The sequence below is a fragment of the Urocampus carinirostris genome, chromosome 2 (genome assembly GCF_059441175.1).
Source record: "Urocampus carinirostris isolate Australia breed hairy pipefish chromosome 2, RoL_Ucar_1.0, whole genome shotgun sequence".
Classification (NCBI taxonomy): Eukaryota; Metazoa; Chordata; class Actinopteri; order Syngnathiformes; family Syngnathidae; genus Urocampus; species Urocampus carinirostris.
In genome coordinates, this window is record NC_142350.1 from 46,117,700 (window position 1) to 46,141,601 (window position 23,902).

The window sequence follows — 23,902 nt, forward strand, 5'->3', positions numbered from 1 at the left end:
GTTTAGATATGTATGCAAATATGTTTGCACTTCTTTATCTATAGGAAAATAAAAGGAATAATGTAAATGTGGAATTTGGTGCATACAAACCTACAAGGTGTATTCTCTAACTGCATCTTCAATTTGATTGCATTTTAATAAACTGGGTGGAACTTTAAGATATAAAAAAACAAAAATCCCAAAATAGGACAAAATATGTCCTCTCCTATGATAATACTTTTGGCATGCTATATATTAAAAAATAATACCTCTTCTTTTATTTCTTGTTTTAATCACTGATTTAGCTGTATTTTGAACCTTGATACATTGTAATTAGCTGGCTTAAATTTCAACACTTTCTCTTTGAGACTGGGAGGTCGCTGGTTCGCGCCTCGACCGAGACATACCTAATTGGTATAATGGCGGCGCCCTCTGGCTGCGGCTGCATCGACTCGCTACAACGGGTCAGGTGTATCGACATTTCGTTCTGTGTACATTGTTACAAAGAATGACAATACAAAGGAATTTATTATTATTATTATTATTATTATTCAACATTTCAAAAATATCAAAAAGCCCAAAATGGGACGCAACCCTATAGAAAAATAGTAGTACTTTTGGCATGCTTTTTGAATATTTGTAGCTATATGTTTCTATCTGTATATACAATCAGATACTTATTAGTTGTGTGGCTTTAATTAACTGTACTTTAATGCCCCCTACAGCTGTGGAGAAGCATGCAAGATGACTATCAAACTTTTTTTTTTTCAAATTTCATGATAACAACACATCGATTTCACTTCCTATTTTGGTTTTGGAGGGGACATTTATATTGAAGCGAGTCTAAGAAGTCTTGCTTCTCTTTTTTTTATTGTCTTCAAAATTATTTACTGTATTTGTGCAAAAGTAGCCATAAAAAATGTGCTATGTAAAGCTAAATAATTTTGATTTTTCATTGAAGTAATTTAAAATGCGACAGCACGGCAGGTGAGTGGTTGGCGCGTCTGCAGAACAGTTCGGAGGTCATGGGTTCAAATCTAGCTACCAGCCTTCCTGTGTGGAGTTTGCACATTCTCCCCGAGCTTGTGTGGGTTTCCTCCGAGCACTTCAGTCTCCTTCCACATTCCCAAAAACAAGCACATCAGGTTATTTAGCCAATTCTAACTGTCCCTAGGAGTGATTGAGTAAGTGACTTCTCTGTCTCTGTGTGTCCAGTGACTGGCCACCAGTTCAGGGTGTTCGCGAGCGCCACGTTGGAGATCCCTGCGTTAAAGCTGGCCTCTGATCGGAAGGCGCTATTAAAAAACAATCCTGGTTGGCCAAACACTCCATCCCTCAAATAAAATAGTGGGAAAAAACCCGAACATGGAACTATAAATCCTTGGAAAAAACAAAGTGTCTTGCAATGACAAAATCGCACTACGTCGCATCGCAATATCAATTCGATTTCAGTTAATCGCACAGCCCCATTAGATACGATAAAATCCATCTCTCATCCATTCTCCGCTGTACAGTATCTTTTTTGGGCTATGTTAAACAAGTGTAAAGAAACTTTACCAGTCTTAAGTGTGAACTGGCAAGTGGCAACTCACATTTGGAGGGCATTATCGCCATCTAGTGTTAAAAGGTGTAATTGACCCTCAGTCAATTCTTTCTTTGTTTTGCTAAGGAAAATGTGTTATGTTTTCTAAATGGCTAGACCTCGAATGCAGAACCATGAGCAGATTTAGTTTTCTACAAGTTGAGAGCAGGTAGAGGAGGCTGGCCAAGATCAGGAAACTCGTATAACAGGAACCAAATCATGCAGGACAGAATTCACCAGCGACGTGCTGCTGCGACGGCCAAGCTTTTATAGTGGGTTGATAAGCCACACATTGCATAAAAACAAACAAAGAGAAGCACAGCACACAAACAAATCCCAGGACATAAAAAAGGCATACAACACACTGAAAATAGCTCCACGACCCTGTCTTGGGTTGCGACCCACCCGTTGAGAAACATTGCACTAAAGTATAAAAATATGGACTTGCCCTTCAATTAAGTGTGGACCCCAGCGTGAGTCAGCAGGGATGGGCTCGGCCGCATATCGACTGAGGACATTGGGGCACTTTAGAAAAGGTTTGAATGGATGATTTGTTCATTATATTACTTACTGTGCAAATACAAATACACAATTGATGGGCTCACGCTTCATAGAGGGTGCGTAAACGCCACACCTGCCTCCATTTTCATTCCTCCTTTGCTCTTCAAATACCGCCATCTGATAAAAAATGGAAAAAGACACGCCTTGAAATCAAACAGGTGAGTATAAAAACCCACCTTCAACGGTGACGTTTGTGTTTTCCCTCGGCGGTCATGTCTTTCCAGCCCAGCGTAATTAGCGCCCAGCCTCAAGTGGTGGTCCACCAGTACGTGACCACCGACTGGAGTTCCGGCCCGCTGGACTGCTTTTCCGATTGCGGCATCTGTGAGTCTTTAAACAGGACCGTGGCCCCCCGATGGTTTGGCCACACGGTGTTTTTGTTTTGGCAGGTCTTTGCGGGACTTTCTTGCCGTGCATCCTGGAGTGCAAGGTAGCCCAGGACCATGGGGAGACTTGCTGCCTGGCCTTTCTCCCGGGTTCCTCTGTGGCTTTGAGGACCAGCATTCGCCACAAGTATCGCATTGAAGTAAGGATGTATGGCAGTGGTCCCCAACCATCAGGCGGAGGACCGGTCCTGGCCTATGGGTTGTTTAGTACCAGGCTGCACATAAAGAAGAAAAGTTGCCTTATTTTTTTGCTTATACCATATTTATTCATGTATTGACCCCTATGCACACATGGGGTGGCAGTAGGATGTCACGGCTCGAGAGGTAAAGCGCTCGTCTTTGGATCAAGAGGTCGCAGGTTTGATTGCCGGCTGTGTTGTATGTCGAAGTGTCCTTGGCAAGACACTGAATCCCAAATGCCCCTAATGAGCAGATAGTTGGAGCAGGTAGTTGCCTGCTATTGGTATGTGAGTGTGTGTGAAATGGGTAAGTTTGAAGCACTTTGTAAAGCATTTGGGAGGTTTTCATTGACTTGAAAAGCGCTATATAAATGCAGACCAGACGTGACGACGCCATGACGGACGGCAGTAAATCGTAGTAAACAGTACACCCTGAGGGTGAGGCCAGTAAACAAAGACAAAATAAGCTACACAATTCAACGCCATTGGCAATGACGGGTCAAACGAATATTGTTGCTGTCGGATGAGGTGCCTCACCTTGCCGGAAACCACAAAGAGCGGTATTTAGAGAAACCTAGGACAGCAGGGCTAGGTACCTTCCCATACCTTCTTCTTTCTTATTTATTCACAGATCTAACTAAACTGTCCAGTCTGCCTGACTTAAGTCCACACGATCCATACCACTATACAGTATTGTAAAAGGAGTATCGTCATATTCCTGGGCTAATCGAAAAGCTTATAAAAGGGTTACCGCTACGCGTTGCTGCGCTGAAACGGGAGGTACCTCATAACGGCAGAGGTAAGAAACTTACGTTAGCGGTGTATGCTAACATGTTTTATCAGGCTGCCATCAAATCTCAAATCGACTATAACTGAAAGCTGCTCAAAATTGTTTATTATTTTTATTTAAGTTACAGTAGCAATAGCTAACTTATTTGTAGTTACATTGAGTGTTGCTCGTTGTTGCGCCTAATTTCCACTCCCCTGAAGAATCTCACTCCCCCTTCAATACCTATCAATATTCCTTAATGAACACATTATACAGACTACGATCGCGACACAGGTTCCGTCAGAAGCGCAGCACTGAGAGGCTTAAGAAACACAGAGTGCGCTTTCACGTGATGGGGAGTGAGATTCCGCAAGGGAGTGGAAAGTAGGCACAGCACTCATATCTACTTAACATAATGAATAATAAATACATGCCAAATTGGGCTTAGAACACTGCTGGTTCACACAGCCCTCCACACAGCAAGAAATCACCATTGTCTTCTGTCGTAGTTATTGATATCTGTTTGAACTCAACTGCCTATTCAACTGACGTGCGCTCAGGTGCTTTTGCCGTCCGTCATGGGGCACATACTTCCGAGGAATGCGGCGTTATGTCACGTGTAAATAGTCAATAATGCACTTTTTTTTAATCCAAAAAATAACTTAAAGTTTGGGTGGCCATTATACACATGATTTTACAGTTGTCTATTATTGCATTTGAGCAATGATTGATCAGACGTAAAATATCTCAGAGCATATTTGCACAACAATGTATGCAACAGGAATTTAACACAGATCAGTGAAAGTGTCAAAATTTAACCATTACTCCACTAAGGATGTAGATGAAATGGGAAAAAGTGTTCCATTTGATCTCATCATCAACTATTTTTACTCACTGGCCACGTTGTTGAATATGAGGGGCCATGATGTAATTTGTAGACGACATAAACTATGTACCCTATACCAAAATAAACTTTACATCGTATTTATTCAATGTCCTTCAAAGTCCAATTCATCATCAGATACACTAAAGAGTTTTTTGAGATAAAAGCTGATGCCTTTTCCCATGTCACATATATTCATAGTGGACTAGTAATTACAATGTGGATTAAGCCTTCTCTGTTATTATTATCATTGTTATTATCACTAATGTTATCATTGGGCCTTAGACTGGTTAGTGGCACAAAGGTTGGGTAGCCCAGTTGTAGAGTGCATAACAAAGTCATAGGGAGAATCCTTATCGCTAAGGATGCACAGTAACCGTTTGTCCATACAGATACGGATTACAGATAACATCCTGATATTCCAGATTGACACTAGAAACTAACGTAATACACTTAATCTGTTTTCATTTGTATAAAAAAATAATAGCCTGCATAGTGTGATTTTTTTTTTATACAGTAGACTCCCAGAAATCGTCAGGACTAATGCGTTACAAAGGAACACAATTACTCTTCTCGCCGATGAGTACCGTAACGTGTATTCAATAACATTTGGTATTCAACTGTCGTTACTTTATGGTGCGTTACTGCATTACCTGTCAGCCTTTGGTCAAAGTGATATAAAATGCTCGTATGCAATTGGTTTGCGTCAAGAAAATGCCTATATACTATTGGCCGTACTCCTTCCCACAATGCCTCTCTGTCTCTTCATTCAGTTCAGAATCTCGGGTGCATAGTAAACTTTTCACAAGTTTGTGAGAGAATACTGTATTTTTTGTACTGTTTTATCGGCTCCGATAATGAATTAGGATCTTTTTCTGACAGTTTAAGAATTCTTCCTCATTGATATTGTTACAAAAAAGTAAATGCCCCCTTCCCAAATATGCATAGTTTTCTCTCACAAAGTTGTCAGCTCTTCAAATCAGTTTTAATCCCAACCCAACGAAATACAAAATGCGTGGTCTTGTGTGAAAAGGTAGTTTTCCCACTCGTTAAATCACAAAGCAACTGTGACCAACCACAGTTTTGTTAAAGCCGAGTATAATTCCACAGGCCACACTCGAAATTAATTGCCACCACCTTTGTTTAATCAACAAACCACTTAAATTGAATCTGTTAGCCAAAGTGAAGAAGTTTACCAAATCTCAAGAACACATTTGGCATGCCACGATCCCGAGAAATTCCATAGGGAAAATAAAAGTGATTCAATACTATCAGTCCGGAAAAAGTTGCAAAGCCATTTCCAAAACTGAAAACCTTTAGCGGACCACTGTCAGAGCCATTATCCACAAATGGAAAAATAAACTAGGAACAGTGGCAAACCTTCCCAGTAGTGTTCGACCAACTAATATTACTCCAAGAGTGCGACGATGGCTCATCCAGGATGTTACCAAAGAACCTAGAAAAGCATCCAAGGAACTGCTGGCCTTTTTGGCTTCTGTTAAGGTCAGTGTTGATGACTCCACTATAAAAAAGACACTGGCCAAAAATGGCACCAATGGGAGAGTTCCCAGTCAAACACCACCGCTGTCACAAAATAACACAAAGACTCCATTTGCCATAAAGCATCTCGATAATGCTTAGAGTTTTTGATAAACATTATTTGGATGGATGAGCCAAAAATTGAACTTTTTGGAAGGTGTGCAGCAGTAAAACATGATTGTGGCAGTGTGATAGTCTCGACAGCTTTGCTGCCTCAGGACCAGAACAACTTACTGTTGTTGATGGAATATTGAATTCTGGTGTTTACCCAAAAATCATCCAGCCATCAGTTTGTGCTCTTAAACACAAGCGCTCTTTGATCATTCAGCAGCAGAAATATCTGAAACACACCAGCAAGTAAACCTCTGAATGGCTCAAAAAATCAAAATGAAGGTTTTTGTATTTAAATCTAATTTAGATGCAGTGATGTGACCTCATATGGCAGTTAATGCTGCAAAACCCTCAAATATGTCAGATTTAAAACAAATTTGCAAAGAAGAGCGGGCCAAAATTTCTCCCCAAGACTCATGACTAATAATCGTCAACATTTGATTTCTCTTACCGCTGCCAAAGATGGCAGAAATGATTATGAGGTTCAGGGGGGCAATTACTTTTTCACATAGGGACAGATAGGTTTTGATTTTTGTTTTCGTTCCTTAATAACTGGAATCAACATTTCAAAAATGTGTTTTGTCTTTCCTTGGGTTGTCTCTGTGTGATTTTCAAACGGGTATGAGGATCTGAAACCTTTGTGAGTGATAATTAGGCAAAAAACACAGAAACCAGGAAGGAGGCAAATACTTTTTCACGGCACTGTACAACCCTCGTTTAGCCAGTCCGAATGGATGGGCATGTTTATATCTACATACAAAGCTTAGCTAAATACAGTTATGATAGCGCTGTCTCAAGCATAGAGTACGAGAACGCTGAATTGCTCCTCATGCAGATATTTTTCCGACCCTCTATAGAGGGCTATCATGCTTTTGCTTCCCCCTTTAGCATCACTGCAAGCCTTACATAGATGCAGCACAATCAAACTTTACAAAGCAAAAAACATTCTGAACTGAATGAAAAGAGAGAAAGGCATTGTGGGAGGGAATTCAGTCATAGTATTTTGGCATTTACATGCCTCGACGCAAGCGGATAGCAGACGAGCACTTTATATAACATCCACCAATAACAGACCAATAACACCACAAAGTTTAGATGTCCTTTAAGCTTCAGTTCAACAGTGGTCACTGAAAGTTACGTACAAGGTGCATCCACTGTCATTTAAGTCTCAATGTTTTTGGCCACGCGGAATAATTTGTTGATGCGGTTGTATAGTGCTCAAAACATCATAAGGTGGGGGCACCCTAACCTGATCTAATCTATTACTAGATGCCGTAACGAAGAAATGATACTACTGTGATATTTTCTATACTGATTGTTCAAATTCCCCCCACAGGGCTCGGTGTGTAAAGATTGGTGCGTCATGGCCTGCTTGATGCAGTGTGGACTGTGCCAAATGGCACGAGAGCAAAAGATGAGAGGATGAAAAAGTCTTCAAATGAGAAATGAATATCCACCACATTTTAAAGGAACACTGATTTATTGCTTAAAAACGAGTCAACACTTTTCCTCATCATATTTATTTTTTGGGAATGAAATCAACTTCAGAGTGCCTCGTTTTGGCCACACAAACACAAACAAAAGCCAAACCTGTTAATAAATTCTAAAAAATACAAAATGTTAAAAAAATAGTACATGCTTTTAAATAAATATATCTATCCATCTATATATATATATACAGTATATATGGAAGACAGTCTGTCTCATCTTGACTTCCTGGGCTCTGATGTCATGTGAAGCATACCAGCAAACTAGCAAACACACCCTGTTGGTTTATATGTGAACTAGTCAAAAAGGTTTTGAGTGTTTCAAGCAAAGTGGTCGTTTTTGTAGAGAATTACTTGACGTTGTGTAACAATGCAACAAGAAATGGTGAGCAGCCAAAATGGCCTGAACTGGCAAAACTAACACACACAGTGCTAACAGGGGCTAAACCAGCCGAGATATTGGCTAACTGGGACCGATCGGTGCCAACCAAAAACATGTGGTAAGCAGCGAAGATGCACTGGACCTAACAACAACAAAAAAATACTGCAACAAACACAGACCCAGTTGGGGAAACAAAACAAAGGGCATGGAAGGTTATCCAGCTAGCCGGATGCTAGCGGGTCTAATATAAAACTAATTTCAAGACACACTGCGAAATACACAAAAGAAAAAGTCACAATCACATACCTAAAAGGAGGCAAAGGCAAAACAGAAACGTACACTGTACATGACGGCAGGTAAATTCACCCCAAGCAGCTTTTGATGATCAAAGAACGCAACACAGGAAACACATTTCTCCAAGCAAAAATAAGCACGATGCATTTGCTGATTAGTACAATCGCCGTCTGTTTTTCAATTCTTTCATTGTTTTGATTCCTCTATGTTGTCCGGTGACATCACAGTTCTAGGCCATATGAGGTCAAACTGTTTACCTTAAGAATTGATTTCTCAAGATCCATGGTGCATGGAATATTTTTTGGTTTGAACAAATTTATTGACACTAATAACAGAAAACAATCATGACAATCTCAACAGCAATTAAGCACATTCACAATATTATATTTCAATATGACGTTTTTAACAGCAAACACAATGTGAGGTTTGAACAACCCTTCTCGAAAATCTTAATAGCAATCAAGCATATTCACAATTTCATTATATAACATCTTTGTTAGTGTCAATAGATCCGTCCAGGCCAAAGTCGATTGTCTTTGGCCTGAACAAATCCACCGACACCAACAGCAGCAAAACAAACACGACAATCTCAACAGCCATCAAGCATATTCACAATTTTGACGATATGACGTTTTAACATTTTTTCCTGACATTTTCAACATCAATTACATGACAAACAGCATCTGTATAATTGTGGGTAGAACCACCACTCCAATTTTGTAATCCCTTTTAGTCATCAGGCAACAGGACTTTCTCAATTCCTCAAAATTCCTTAATAGACTATGAATTATCATACTTATATTAAAGATTGATGAAAATGTGTTTTTTGACTAGTTTTTAAATTCTTAAAATTCCTAAGGAAATCGTTGAATTTCAGAAATGAAAATGTGATTTATGACTGCAGTTCTTACAGTACTTAAATTCCTTTATCAATTATTTAAAACACACGTATATAATTCTTATGCTGGAGGGTTATGAAATATGAATTATGACTTGTTTTTACATTCCTGATATGTCTTTAATATTTGTGAATGATTTAAGACAAAAATCTACATTATTTATGCTAATGAGACAATAAAATATGAGTTATGAATAGCTATTTTATTCCTGATATTCCTTTCTGAATTACAAAAGATTTAAGACACCCAGCTGAAGTATTTAGGCTAACGGGTTGTGAAAATAGGGTTCATGACTGAAGGTATAACTGAAATTTGTTCATGAATTTTGAATGATATAAGACACCAAACGGTCATATTCATGTTGGGTTTCGAAAATATGATTGATTACTATAGATTTACATTCTTGATATTGTTTAAGAGTTAAAAGTTATGTATGATACCAGCCTATCATATTTATCTTAACGTCTAAAGAAAGCATTCATTTTGGCCACAGTTATTACTTTTGTGAAATTCCTTTATGAATGATTTATGACTCTCTCATATAACATTTATGCTAATGAGTTATGAAAATAGGATTCACGCTATAGTTATCATTTTCATGAAATATATAAAGAAATTTAATGGAACCAAAAACAATTTGCGACGATAGCTATTACATTCCTGAAAATCCTTAAATTCCTTTAACAATTTAAAAAGATTCAAGACATCAAGCTGTCATCCTAATGCTACCTTTTTAGTATATAGGGCACGCCGGTGTTATAAATCAATCTTAATTCCCAAAAGAATTCTAGGAATGTCATGATTACAGTATCATGCCTCAAGAGCATGAATATGACAGGTGAAGTCATAAATCATAAAAGTCCATTGTATCACTCATTCTGATGAGAAAGACATGCTAACTTTGAGGTTTTGTATCTTTCAACGTGACAAAAGATCCACTTGATATATCATTTTTATGTTGTTGTCCTTGATGCATTTAGACTCATTTATTTTGTATGCATTTAATAAATATTACACTAACCCAACTTGTTTATGTGTTGCCAAATCATGAATACAGTAGACCCTCAGAATACGGCAAAAATCTGGTATTGGGTTGGAATCGCAAAGTGAACTTGCTGTATAGAAACCTATGCTAATTGGCTCTAAAACCCTGTAGTGATGTGTTTGCTGTTTTGATATTTTTTGATAATTGTGAGCTCTTTGCCACAATTGGCATGTTTTTGCTTCTCCCTTTAGCATCACTGCAAGCCTTGGACCCATAGAGAATAATATTGTAAAAAAAACTGTTTTATATCACAGACTTGTGAAGTGTTTATGAAGCACCCGAGATTCTAAACTAAATGAAGAGATAGAGGCATTGTGGGAAGGAGTTTGACCAATAGCATATAGGCATCTTCATGATGCTAACCAATATCACACCAGTTTTACATCATATCGTTCAATAGCAGATAGGCGTCTTAGAGATGTAACTCTCTTTACGCACAAGTTTAAATTGTATTCTTTTTTTGAACACGCAAAATAATTTGTTGTTGTGTCAAAGAAAACACCACAAAGAAGGACTGAGAAACATCTCTTTCTTGCTATTTTTTTTTAAATGTTTTATTTGACGTCAGCAAAGCACACAAGCAAAAGCGGCGCCTTCCTCTTTCCGACCAACTTGAAACTGAGAGGGCGACTGGGAGCATTTCCTTTGGATAGGGTAAGAAATAAAATAATTTATTTTATTCTTCAAAAACTATTATTTTTCTATTTTTATTGTAGAATTTCTGCACATGAAGTTCATGCAAACCCCTGTAGTGTCTGGGAGATTGTGGTTGAAGCACGCACGTTGCAATTGTTTCTAGATTGCAAGTGATTGTTTATGTAAAAAGAGAAGTTAAATAATGCTAAGATCTTTATTTTTGTAGGAACCTATTCCATTTCCATTTCCTATCTAGAAGATATACACATATTAGTGGTTAATAGTTACTCCAAAGCAGGGATCACAAATTCAATTTACTAGTGGGCAGCATCAAGTTTTCTAAAAAGAAAGAATTCCACTGTAAGCCAATATTTTTTCCACATGAAATAAGAATAATCAAATCAAGTATACAAGTTGAACCCACTGTCCTTTATCTTCAGTTCAACAGCGGTGAGGATCTCCTTCCCGTTCCCCGTGCCCCCTTAATTCAAAAGAAATAAACTGGCCAAAAGTTTTGTGCAAAGGCATCTTCTGTCCTTTAAGCTTCAATTCAAAAACTCACCAAAAGTTACGTGTCAGGTGAATCCACTCTCCTTTAAGCTTCAGTTCAACAGCAGAGACAATCTCCTTCCGGCCTCCACTCGAATTGCGTTCCAAAATGAATAAAATATTACACGATTTGATTGCTGATTTATTGTATTGACTAATCTGTTTAAACTTATAGTCTATCAAGTGTCAAACGTGCCATGCATGTTAAATATGTGGCCCGCGGGCCAAATTGGGGCCGCCATGGGTTTTAATCCAGCCTGCGAAACAAAATTTAGAGAAACGCAATAGACAAAAAGAACTTTAGTTTAAAATATGTCCACTTGATTTTGCCAAAGCCAAACACCACTCCCAGAGCAACTGGAACAGTATTTTCTTCTCTCTTTCCCATTCTTTCGCTCTCCCTTATTTCACTACTTCTCTATTTGTTTCCTTATTTTTTCTTTCTCTGTGTTTTCTTCTCCTTTTCTCCCTCCAGTTTTCCTATCTTCTATAGTTGGACCTCTCATTTTCTTTTTTTGTCTTTTTCATCTCTCTCTGTCTCTTTCTCTTAATTTCTCTCTTTCTCTATTCCCCTTTTCTCTTTCTGTCTCCCTGTTACTCTTCATCTTTTTTCCTTTCTTTGTCTTTATTACTCTGTTACTCTCTCTTTCACCATCTTTTTCTCTCTTGCATACATTCTTTCTTGCATTCATTATTTCTTAATTTTCTCTCTCCTTCTCCATCTTTTGTTCTCTCTCACTCTCTCTCTCTCTCTCTCTCTCTCTCTCTCTCTCTCTCCTAGTATGGCCCCTGTGAGAGTGTTTTTTTTTTTACCATGCAGCCCCGAGCTAAAATAAATTAAAGCTCCTGGGCTATTTAATCATGTCGAGGGGGAGACGTTCATCGATATCAAATGTTAGCGTGAGTATATGGTCCTCAATTTTGAGCCCCCACCTAACTTTTAAGCGCGGAGATAGCATCTCATCAAACCTGCGCTAACATTAAGCTTTCATTTTAGGGGGGGGCAAAACTATCATCTGGCCCACAGGCTCCATTAGTCACTATTAATCCTTATTTTATGTCTGTCATAGGGAATGAAGGGAAATGAGAACACAATAAATCAAGTTGGACACTTGCCAGCATGTAAAACAGGAAATGAACATTTTCACAACTGCTTTTGTTTGTGTATTTTATGAAAAATATGTTTCCTCAACATTTTGAGTAGAAGTGTTTTAAAGCCCCACAATATATTACAAATAAATTGTATTTCAAAATAAAGCCATTTGCTCTTTTTTCAAACTGAAGTTGGCTCACCGGCGACATTTCAAGTTTTGACTTCGCCCGGTAAGACTATGGATGGACTGTTATGGGCCGCTGGACTTTTGTATTTATCGAATAATGTATTCATTTTTGGGTTTGTTGTTTTCATTATGGAAATTAGTGACTTTTAAATCTATTGGAAAAGCTACATGTTGTCTAAAAGCTCACTTCTTTTCAGTCTAGACCTGGTTCAGTCTTGTCTAATGACATTTCTGATCTAAGTGACGGGGTCTGGCCGATGGACGGTTGGTGAGAATTCTCCTTAAACACGGCAGCAGAATGAGATCCTGACGTATATGAAGAACCTTAATATCGATATAAGGTTCCTCCAGGATACGCATGTAAAAATCTCTGGCCATAAAAGATTTAGTAGGCCCTGGATTGGGTAAACTATCCATTCAACATTCAAAGTGAAAACAAGAGGGGTAGCCATATCACTCTGGGAGAATATTCATTTTACTATCATAAAAACGATTGTAGACCCTGAGGGATGATTTGTTATTGTGATGAGCACACTATATCAGAAACCATTAATACTGGTTTCAGTCTACGCTTTGAATTGTGACGATCATAATTTGATGACAGCATTTTTATATGACATTCCAAACCTGAATTCTCATCTTTTGAAAATAGCAGGCGACATGAATTGTGTCTTAAATCCGTCATTGGATAGCTCTAGCGCTTGTTCCGTATCCACATCCAAAACAGCTCAGACCCTCTTGGACATGGAACAATATGGTTTTGTCGACCCATGGAGGTTCTTTAAACTCTTGGCTTGACAGTACTCCTATTTTTCACATTCCTACCGATCATTTTTTTAAATAGATTTCCTCCGTTGTTCTACTCCATGCCGTCCCATCACAATATTGAATCATTCTACAGTAATTTTAGGGTTACGTTTTGACCTTAAACCTAAGAGTATAAAACCTGCCGCTTTGACCCTGATTTACTGGCTGATAAGAATGACTATGAATGCGTAACGGAATCAATTACGTTATTCCGTGAGACCAAAAAAAGTGACGAGAGTTTGTCATTTTGGGAAACTCTGAAGTTTTATGCTAGAGGAAGAGTTGCCTCACATTCATCAAATCTAAACAAGCAGCGTAGAATCCGTCAAAGTGAACTGGAGGAAGCTATAGGTAAACTGGACGTTGTACCATCTACCACCAATTATTCTGCTCTATATAAAGATAGGTTTAAACTCAAAACAGAACTTGATCTCCTTTTGACCTCAGAGGCAGAACGTCTTCTTCTCCACTCTCGTGGAGGCTTATGTGAATACGGTGACTTTAGACTAAAATCAATCAAGTAAAAGTAAAAAGTAGTCATCCAAATAACTACTTTGGTAAAAGTAAGTGCATGCTGTGTGTCCTCCAAGAAGAAAAAAAAAACATCGAGTGAGAAGCCCGGCCCAGCTTAATTAAACGCCTGACAAGATCTTACCTCTAGTACAGACCATAAAATCCAATGTGTTACCCAGGTACTAATATGTATTCCAATGACTCCCAGTATTTCTTCCAAAATCCTTTTTCGCTTTGATTCGTAGCATTGTTTTAACATTTGTCTAAGCTGGCAAACAAGCCAGGGCTGGCAAAACGTAATTACAATGAAACAGGTCAGTGGTTGGGCTGGGTCTTCTTAATTTTCTCAGTTACTATTGGCCTGTTAATACACATAAAATAACACTCTGGTTCCTGGCATCGTGAACCAACTATAGGTGGGTTCGGGTGGAGGCTGATTCTTGCTCTGCATCGCTCACACCTTTGGGCCCGGTCACACAGCCGTTTGCGTCTGAATCACGGCCAGAAATTTCTGCCTATGAAGCAGACGCTGTTGGACGCTTTGAGATCGCCATACAGACGAGATACAGCAGTGCTTTACACACGGTCGAAAATTCACACGCGGTTGGCAGCGTGAAAAAGTTTTGCGCTGCTCAAAACTTTGGGGCCCGGTCACCAAGCCTTTCACGGGCGTATCGGGGCTGAATCACGGCCAGAAATTTCTGCCCGCGAAGCAGACGATGTTGGACGCTTTGAGATCGCCATATAGACGAGATACAGCAGTGCTTTACACACGGTCGGAAATTCACACGCGATTGGCCGCGCGAAAAAGTTTTGCGCTGCTCAAAACTTTAGACCACGTGTTAACCGCGGGCGGCACACGAGGTAATGACGCGGAAATGACGCGGAAGGACGTGCTCTGGCCGCGGCCAGGGCGTGGTTACACATGGGTAGGACGCGAAATTTCAGCAGGTGATCGTGGGTGGAGCACGGTCATAAATATGGCAACAGGTGCTCTCAAAACTCCTTGTCAATTAACTCGTATGCTTTTGTCATGACCTTATTAACTGATTACATATTGGAGATTATTTTCTGGATGCATTTCTGATATTTTAGGAGAACAAATTAATCAATAGTTACAGATACCCCACTTTGGCAGGTCCCCTGATGATCTTTCGAAAACTCAGGCTTGGATTCTTTGATAGCCTGAAAGAAGATACTACTTTTGTGGTTGTCCTCAGAACCAACTCCCTTTAAAACACGGCTGCATGATATACTTATTTTCCCCAAATTGGAAAAAGTCAAATTTCATCTCAGAGGATGTGGCAGTACATTCTATACTCATTGGGAGCCTTTTCTCTACTATTTTGGAACAGGATGATATACCTGGATGTCAGGGTCTGGTGACTGCTAACTCTATAATGCGTTGAGCAGCCACCTCTCCCACCACCATAATACTTTCTTATAATGGTCCAAAGCTGGGGTTCCAAAACATTCAGTTATACTGGCTGAACAAAATGCAAGCAGTAATGGTATTAAGTTATGTTTAGTAGCAATTTAAGATATTTCCTTTTTATTTAATTTATTATTATTATTTTCCCTAATTATTAAGTCAAGTCACATTTATTTATATAGCCCTTAATCACAAAAATGTCTCAAAGGACTGCACAGGATTACAATTACAAAATTACACAATTACCTGATCTTAAACCAGCATGCGGGCAAGGAACAACTCAAAAATCTCAGTGTGAGGAGAAAAGAGAAACCTTGAGAAAGGACCTCACATGTGGTAATCCCCCTTCCAGGATTGACCAGGGTGAATTACAATTAGCCTTACTGTACACATAATAGTAAACATTAGGTGCAATGTTGAAAATGTCCGTAAAGTGCATGACATCAACGACGCCCCCAGTCTGCAAATCAGTCCAGAAAGTCCATGACGGCCACGACGCTGCCTCCCGTCTCTGCCAGCTGGTAAGTGCAGGGGTTGACATGCTGCAGGTCAGACGCTGGTCCGCTGACCCATCCCAAATCATCCTTCTCCTTCGTATCAGCCAGGCAGGCGTCGGAAAAAGACAGGACAAAACAGAATATGACGTGGGCATCAATCATATGCTTTGGAATAGAAGTGTGTCTTAAGCCTCGATTTAGAAACTTCCGTTGAGGTTGCAGATCTTATCTCCAGAGGGAGGGTGTTCCATAACACAGGGGCCCGGGTGGAGAACGCTCTCGAGCCTGCAGACTTCTTGGCTCTCGGAGTCACAAGTAGACCGGCATTTTCCGAGCGCAGACTCCGTGCAGGAACATAGGGGGAAATCAAATCGGAGAGATAAGAGGGTGCAAGCCCATGCAAACATTTATATGTTAATAAGAGAACCTTAAAGTCACATCTTAAGTGGACTGGGAGCCAGTGCAAGTTGGCCAATACAGGAGTAATATGCTCAAACTTTTTGGTCTTAGTCAAAAGTCTAGCTGCCGCATTCTGAACCAGCTGCAAACTTTTAATGCTAGACATCGGGAGACCAGAAAGCAATACATTACAGTAATCAAGCCGAGAAGTAATAAACGCATGAATTAAAATCTCTGCATCTGATGGGACAGCATCGAACGAATCTTCGCAATATTACGGAGGTGGTAGAGAACTATTCTAGTAATATTTTTCACGTGTAACTGAAATGACAGATTAGGATCAAATATAACACCTAGATTTTTGACCGAGTCACTATGGGTGATATTACATTTGTCTAGGTTCAGGGTAGTGTTTGAAAGCAACTGACGACAGTGAGCTGGACCAATAATCAACATTTCAGTTTTTTTCTGGGTTAAGGCATAAAAAATTATTTGACATCCATCTTTGAATCTCAGTAAGGCAAGCCTCCAGATTTCTACAACTTAAATGTCCATTTTTTTCCAGTGGCACATACAGTTGAGTGTTATCTGCATAGCAATGGAAACTAATATTATACTTGCGGATAATGTCACCAAGCGGGATCATATAAATACTAAAAAGAAGGGGGGCAAGTAGAGAGCCTTGAGGAACACCACAGGGGACATTAAATTGTTTAGAGGTCAGATTCCCATAGTTAACACATTGCATCCTGTCTGACAGGTAGGACCTAAACCACGAGAGTACAGTTCCTGAGATACCAATGCGTTCTAGACGAACCAATAATATGTTGTGGTCGACCGTATCAAAAGCAGCGCTGAGATCCAGCAGCAGTAACATTGATGAGGCACCGGAATCTATTGTTAAAAGGAGATCATTGGTTACTTTAGCCAGGGCTGTCTCAGTAGAGTGATTTGCCCTAAATGCTGACTGGACAGTTTCAAAAGGTTATTTTCTGACATTAAGTCATTTAGCTGCTGTGCAACGACCTTTTCAAGTAATTTCGCAAAAAATGGCAGATTTGACACTGGCCTATAATTACCTAGGCTTTCTGGGTCAATGTTAGGTCGCTTAAGCGTGGGTTTAATGATGGCAGACTTGAAGGCTACAGGAACAATACCCGAGGATAGCGATATATTAATAATATTTAAAACTGATGGTCCTAAGATCCCAAACAGATCCTTCACCAGTGAAGCTGGAAACGGATCAAGCAGGCACGTAGTTTGTTTGTTATTATTATTATTATTATTATTTTATTTCAGAAGCTTGTTTGGGGGGGTTGCTTCTTTATGAACATTGAAGTTTTTATTGTCGACTTTTTATTTGCAACACGGAGAAAAACAAAACCATGTACAATTGCCTGTTATGTTGAACAGTTTTGTCTATTAATTAAAAAAAATAAAATAAATAAAGCCATTTGTGAAAAACGCTAACTGCATGACTTTACATCAGTCAACAAAAAAATAATTTCAATACAATAAACATGAAAAGATTACACAAATTTAAACCAAAGACATTATTTTAGTAAATGAGCCAAATTCCCGAAAATGGCATCCGCATAGTTTATCCAAGAACGAGAAAATGCTAGTGTTTTTACAACTAGCAGGAACCTATTGCATTTTTTTTTTAAAGAAGATAAACCATTCAAGCAGATGGGAAATATTTTAACTCAAAGAAACTACCATCAAAAAAACATACCAAAGCTTGCCAAAATAGTTCTACTCATACTTTTGTATTTTTGGGGTTTCAAATACTTGTTTGACATGATTATTGTAAGTACAGAAATAAGGAATTAGGGTAATATTTGTAGGAACACCATTGTCCTCCCATTGTAGTTTGTGCCAAATAGGTGTTCCTTTAAATAATCCAACAACAACATTTTGAATAATGCGTTTTTTGAAGAACATCAAGTTACAGGTAGATTAAGTGGCAGTGCCTTTTTGAGGGAAATGGAACTGACGAAGGACTCCCTACAAAAATACATTACAAAGCTTACACAAATATTTCTACTTGTACTTGTACTTTAAAATGTTGTCTGATGTCATTTCTATCGAAAAAAAGTGTCAGATCTTTGTGTCAAACTTTTGAGCGCGTATCATTTGTAGCTTGGCCTTTTGGCTGAGAGTAAGAGTCCCGGCTCCTAGGCTTTGTAGCGTATTATGAACTGACCGATAACAGATAATGGATAATGAATAAAGAAGATAGAACAATAACCCTTACAAAATGCAGCATCGAACTATCCCAGGATGAGGGAAACAAGCAATCAGATTACTCAAATGCATACACATGAGTAATTGGAAAATTAAAGGACTGCCCTAACTATCACAATCAGATTGCTTTCAGTCAGACTAAGACCTTAATCAAATTATGTACGCATTTACATGGCTTTACATAATCGAGACGATTGGCAGAATTCCGTTTTCAATCTGATTATTCCTTGTATTTAACCATACCCAATGAATGGAGTTAAGGTTTTGGCACAGTCTTTTGCAATCTTGGGTTTTTGCAAGATTTGAATACAAGAACAGGGTCTGAACAAACTAGGTTTTGTGACCTGAGGTTCTTCTAAGTACGATTCTTGTGACGCATGTTCTTCTGTCTCCGCTCTCAGATTTTTCTTCATGAGGCTCGTGTAAAAGAAAAAGGCATGGCACTCGCCTTTCAGCTATTGCTGATTAAGCTGATGTTGGTGGCGTCAGCAGCGTATACTTTTAAGAACTGCATTGAAGAGAGGAACTCCAATAATGGCAGCTTCAAATGCAACAGCCTCAAGGAAACAAACATCTCCGCTATGATAGCCGACCTCCCGAAGAACGTCACAAGTCTGGCCATCTCCTCCAAATCCATCCGGTCTATCAACGACAAAAGCTTCGTTGGTTTTCAGACTCTTCAGGTGCTCGGTTTAGGCTACAATCTGAGAAGCGTTAACCCTTTTGCTTTCTATGGCCTTGTTCAACTGCAGTCTCTCAACTTGTCCTTCAATTACATCTCCCGGCTTCCTCGTTCGGTGTTTGCAAGCTTGCACAATCTTACCTACCTCTCTTTGAGGGGCAATCAACTCAAGCAGCTACCGGTAGGAATTTTCTCAGGCACGCCCAATCTGATCAATTTAACGCTGCAGAAGAACTTCCTGACAAATTTCTCAGGGATTGTCGATAACGTGTCCGGGTTGGGAAAATTACAGAAACTGAACCTTTGCAATAATCGATTAACCTCTTTGCACCACAACCAAATTCTGTTACCCAGATCCCTCACCAATCTGTACTTGTGCCAAAATAACCTGTCCATGTTGGGATGCCATCGTCTCTTTCTCTGCCACATCAAAGTTTTGGATTTGTCAGAAAATAACCGTCTGACAGCGGAAGCTTTTCTCGATGTGGATCTGTCAAGAACCAATTACCTGAAGTTACAAAGGACCGCAGTCAACTTGATGAAGTTTTTGAACGTTAGCAACATCGACGTTGGCCACATTGATTTCACGGGCACGGGGGTGAAGAGCGATTCAATGCTGCTAGAGCTTTGCAAGCTGCTGAAGCAAAAAGTGAAAAGTATCGACACGCTGCGTCTCAGCAGCAATGGTATCAGGCACCTACAAAAGGACACGCTGTCCCATTGCCCAACAATCACTACATCGCTGGACCTATCAAGAAATCCCATTAGAAGCCCCCCAAACAAGACCAATCCCAATTGCCTTGGCTTTCTTGGCAACAACCGTTATTTAAAAAGTATTGCATTGGAACACAACTTGCTGACCATCTTCGTCCCGTGCAAGCATGTGCAGTGGCCTTTCTACAAAATGAAGGAGCTCAGTTTTCGCTACAACCGTGTCCTCATAGTAGACAGCTATGCTTTCCATCACACACCGAATGTTGTCACCCTCAATTTAAACATCAACACTATCGCTTTTCTGGCTCGAAATGCTCTTAAGGGGCTGACCAAGCTCAAGACGCTACGCCTGGACAACAACCTTCTCACCGATGTTTATGTGGAGACCTTTGAGGATCTGATATCGCTGCAAACTTTAAACATGCGCAACAATCGCATCTCAGTCCTTTTCAACAAGACTTTCCACCGGCTCTCCAATCTCACAACGCTGGACCTCGGAGGGAACAAGATCGCCCATATACAACCTTTGGGCCTAGCGGGACTGCAAAGTCTCTCCAAGTTATACCTGGATGGAAACAATTTGAAGCAGATAGATGTATGCCTTCACAACCACTTCAGCCGTAAGCTAACAGTTCTGGATTTAGAAAATAACTTTCTCCACTTCACCAAATTCGATGTCGGCTCGCCTTTTGTTAACTTAAGCAGCCTCAAGGACTTGAAGATGGGTGGCCAGCGGTCATACGGCCTCAACCTCTTGCCACGCAAGTTTTTCAGCGGACTTCGCAATCTCACTTCACTTTACCTTACCAACAATCAGATTGCATACATTTCTGCCGATGCCTTTGATGACCTCACAGGCCTAACGTTCCTCACCTTGGACAAATGTTGCGACGTGAACATACCACTACAACGGGGCATTTTTAAAAATCTTGGCAATTTGACCAAACTGACTTTAGAAAACGCCGGCATCCAGAATTTTTCCAAAGAGGTGTTTGGTGATCTGGTCGGGTTGCAGTCATTGCAGCTCAACCACAATGGGATGCAAAGTCTTGATGTGGACCTGTTGAATAATCTGTCCAATTTGAGATACTTGGACATTCGCAATCTTCCTCTCAGCTGCACTTGTCGGAACAGCTTGCTCCAGAACTGGACCATACGCAACAAGAACGTCCAAGTGGTGCATGTCTATGACCTGCCGTGCCAGGAAGGCGACAAGCACGGCTTCCATAACTTTGACACCAAAGTCTGTTATGTTGACCTGGGAAAATATCTCTTCTTCAGTACTGCTGCCCTTGTTACTCTGATGACGGCCTTTCCGTTGCTTTATGTCAAACTCTACTGGAAAATTAGGTACGGCTACTACGTTTTTCGTTCCTGGTTGGGCGAACGTTGGCGCAAGTTCCGAGATGAGGAGGAAAATTGTAAGTATGACGCATTTGTGTCCTACAACTCCAATGACGAAGAGTGGGTCATGGTAAAACTGCTGCCCAACCTGGAGGGGAATGGGTCGTCTTTGAAACTTTGCCTACATCACCGTGACTTTGAGCCCGGACGGGACATCGTGGATAACATTGTGGCAGCTGTCTACAGCAGTCGCAAGACCATCTGTGTGGTGAGCAGCAATTTCCTCCAAAGTGAATGGTGCTCCCTGGAGATCCAGCTGGCGAGTTACCGGCTCTTCGACGAGCACCGCGATGTTCTCGTGCTTGTTTTTCTAGAGTCTGTCTCAGAGCGTCAAATGTCGTCCTATCACCGCATGAGGAAGGTGATGCTGAAGAAGACGTACTTGCAGTGGCCGTCTTTAGATTGCATAAACCCCGAACTGGCCCAGGAGCTTTTCTGGAATCAATTGCGCCGCGCAGTAAAGGCGCGAAGCAAACTGGAGTCAGAGGCCGATGACAAAACTCAGAATACTCCAGAAGATGATGATATGGGAGATTCAGATACTGAGACCCTCATAGCGGATGGAAATCACTACCTGTATTAAGTTTCATAAAATAATAAAATTACATTGTGTTTTCTCCAATTCAAACTTGGGATATCAGCTAATTTTAGCTCATTAAAAATAATAATAAAATCTGGGGAAAAAAGCTCATAACGGCTGATAAAAATCCTTGATATTGGTATTTTGATGATTAATACACTTTGGAACAGTAAACAATTTGAAATTGTAAAATTAAAGGCTTAAAATGAACTTTTTATTGTAATCAATCTTTCCTAGACAAAGGTCCGATGACTTTATGAGATACAATACAGAGGGAATCACACTGACAATTCCATAATGTGGCGGGTGCGACTAAGCTAATGTGTTTTCAACCCCTTGTACCTCAGTTAAAAACATTAAAATAACAAAATAGTATATAGTTAGTACTATTCCTATGTAAAATGCATGCATAAGATTAAATAACATCTTAAATAAATATATATGTAGGGGAAAAAAAAATATTTTATTTGCCTTGGGTTTGACTCAACTTGAGCTGCAACCAGTGTCTGAAAAATGTGACAAAAATTTACCGGAAACCCGGGCAGACAACTGTGAAAAGTTGCCTGCCCCGTTTTTCACAAATTGAAACACAATAAGACGACTGATCGCAAAAAAAAAAAAAAACATTGTTGCAAAGCATTAAGGATTGATAAACAGAATATATAACAGAACAACACTTTAAAATTAAGTTTATTATAAATTTACTTATAATATTCATTTCATGTAATGACATCAATCATCATTTTGGCTTGTTGAAATTAAATGCCCGAATATACAAAGTTACACAGATTGACAGTAACTCAAAATTGATCATGGTGTGCATAAGCTGAAAGAAAGCCATTGCTATTATTGGCAAGTCCAGAGGCAGTTGCTGATTACAGGACTTGAATGGTGCAACTTTGTTGTCTTTACCAATGAAGACATTCCTGTGCAGCGTATTCACAGAGACAATGCTGTGTTGCATTGTGCGAAACAAAAAGTTGATTTGTTTTTCTTGTACACATATATGTCAACATACCTTTCAATTTGCAAATAAGTTGACATGGAACCAATTTCAATGCATTACTTTTATTAAGGAAAAAGTCAACAAGCTGCAACGAGAGTCATGTGTGTAATTTAAAGAAAGCAAAAACATAACACAAAATTCTACACTAAAGCATATTGCAGGTAAGTTATCAGGAGTCAAATATCTATACACATCTGTGGGCATTAGCAATCAGGTCCGAGCTTTAAAAATGTCAGCTACACTCTCGAGAGATACTTTAAACAATGAAGTTGTCTCTTCGATGATTGATGACCCACCGTTTTTGTAATTCAGAGTTTTGGGGAAACGTATGGAAGCTTAGGACCGCATTACAAGTACCCGATGCTGTACATTCAGGTACACAGCAGTGGTAGCTGGCCGAACTGTCTCCCCGTTTTTTAGAACAAACATTTGTGTGTTTACAAGTCATTTTGACCTTCGGTGGGCATAAGAAAAGTTGAAATTAATTGCAAATAACGTCCAAAAACAAACGTATTTGGCTTTAGCGGGTTTGTTGCTAGCATGACATTGAGACCAGCGCTGACCGGAAACTTCCAACCATCCTGAGATTTTTCCAGAGATATGTCATTGTCTCTCGTGCATAGAGTCTAATTGATGCAGTCTTCTGATCGGCTGCCGAGTATGCAAATAGCTAAACGAACCGAAATTCAGAAATTTCCAAACCGAATAAAACAGACGTTTGATTTGAAAAAATATTTTGCGTTTTTTTTTTTTTTTTCTTGAAAAAGTTGTAAGCCACCCGGGCAGAGAAGTTTTGTAAGTTGTACAAAACTTTGTATATTCGGGCATTTAAGTTGTACGCCCAACGTAAAAGATGCGCGCCCCGGGCGTCCGGGCACACGTTATTTTAAACACTGGGGCAACTGTTGAGTTAACATACTGTTGAGTTAGTGGGTAGATGCAGAAGGGATAGAAGACAGCTGATATACATTAAAACTGATTTAAAACCTCTCCGGATTGTCATGCCCCTAAGAGATATACTTGCGTCTTATTTTCAATAATAGTCACAATTGCCGATTGC

At 39.7% G+C, this 23,902-nt stretch overlaps 2 protein-coding genes across 2 annotated transcripts; both read left to right on the forward strand.

Annotated features, from left to right (window-relative positions):
* Positions 1-2,334: 2,334 nt before the first annotated feature.
* On the forward strand, positions 2,335-7,611 carry cnfn (cornifelin). The gene is made up of 3 exons (XM_088327995.1): positions 2,335-2,446; positions 2,512-2,648; positions 7,326-7,611. The coding sequence occupies exons 1-3, from the start codon at positions 2,335-2,337 to the stop codon at positions 7,413-7,415; spliced, it is 339 nt and encodes a 112-aa protein (XP_088184121.1). The 3' UTR covers positions 7,416-7,611.
* Positions 7,612-10,672: 3,061 nt separating this feature from the next.
* Positions 10,673-22,003, forward strand: tlr21 (toll-like receptor 21). The gene is made up of 2 exons (XM_088326749.1): positions 10,673-10,750; positions 18,858-22,003. Exon 2 carries the CDS (start codon positions 18,894-18,896, stop codon positions 21,837-21,839), a length of 2,946 nt encoding a protein of 981 aa, XP_088182875.1. The 5' UTR covers positions 10,673-10,750; positions 18,858-18,893; the 3' UTR covers positions 21,840-22,003.
* Positions 22,004-23,902: the final 1,899 nt, after the last annotated feature.

Coding starts and splice junctions, on each gene's coding strand:
- cnfn (XM_088327995.1), top strand. CDS start 2,335: ATGTCTTTCCAGCCCAGCGTAATTAGCGCCCAGCCTCAAGTGGTGGTC. Junction 2,447..2,511: donor CTTTTCCGATTGCGGCATCT/GTGAGTCTTTAA, acceptor TTGTTTTGGCAG/GTCTTTGCGGGACTTTCTTG. Junction 2,649..7,325: donor GCCACAAGTATCGCATTGAA/GTAAGGATGTAT, acceptor TTCCCCCCACAG/GGCTCGGTGTGTAAAGATTG.
- tlr21 (XM_088326749.1), top strand. CDS start 18,894: ATGGCACTCGCCTTTCAGCTATTGCTGATTAAGCTGATGTTGGTGGCG.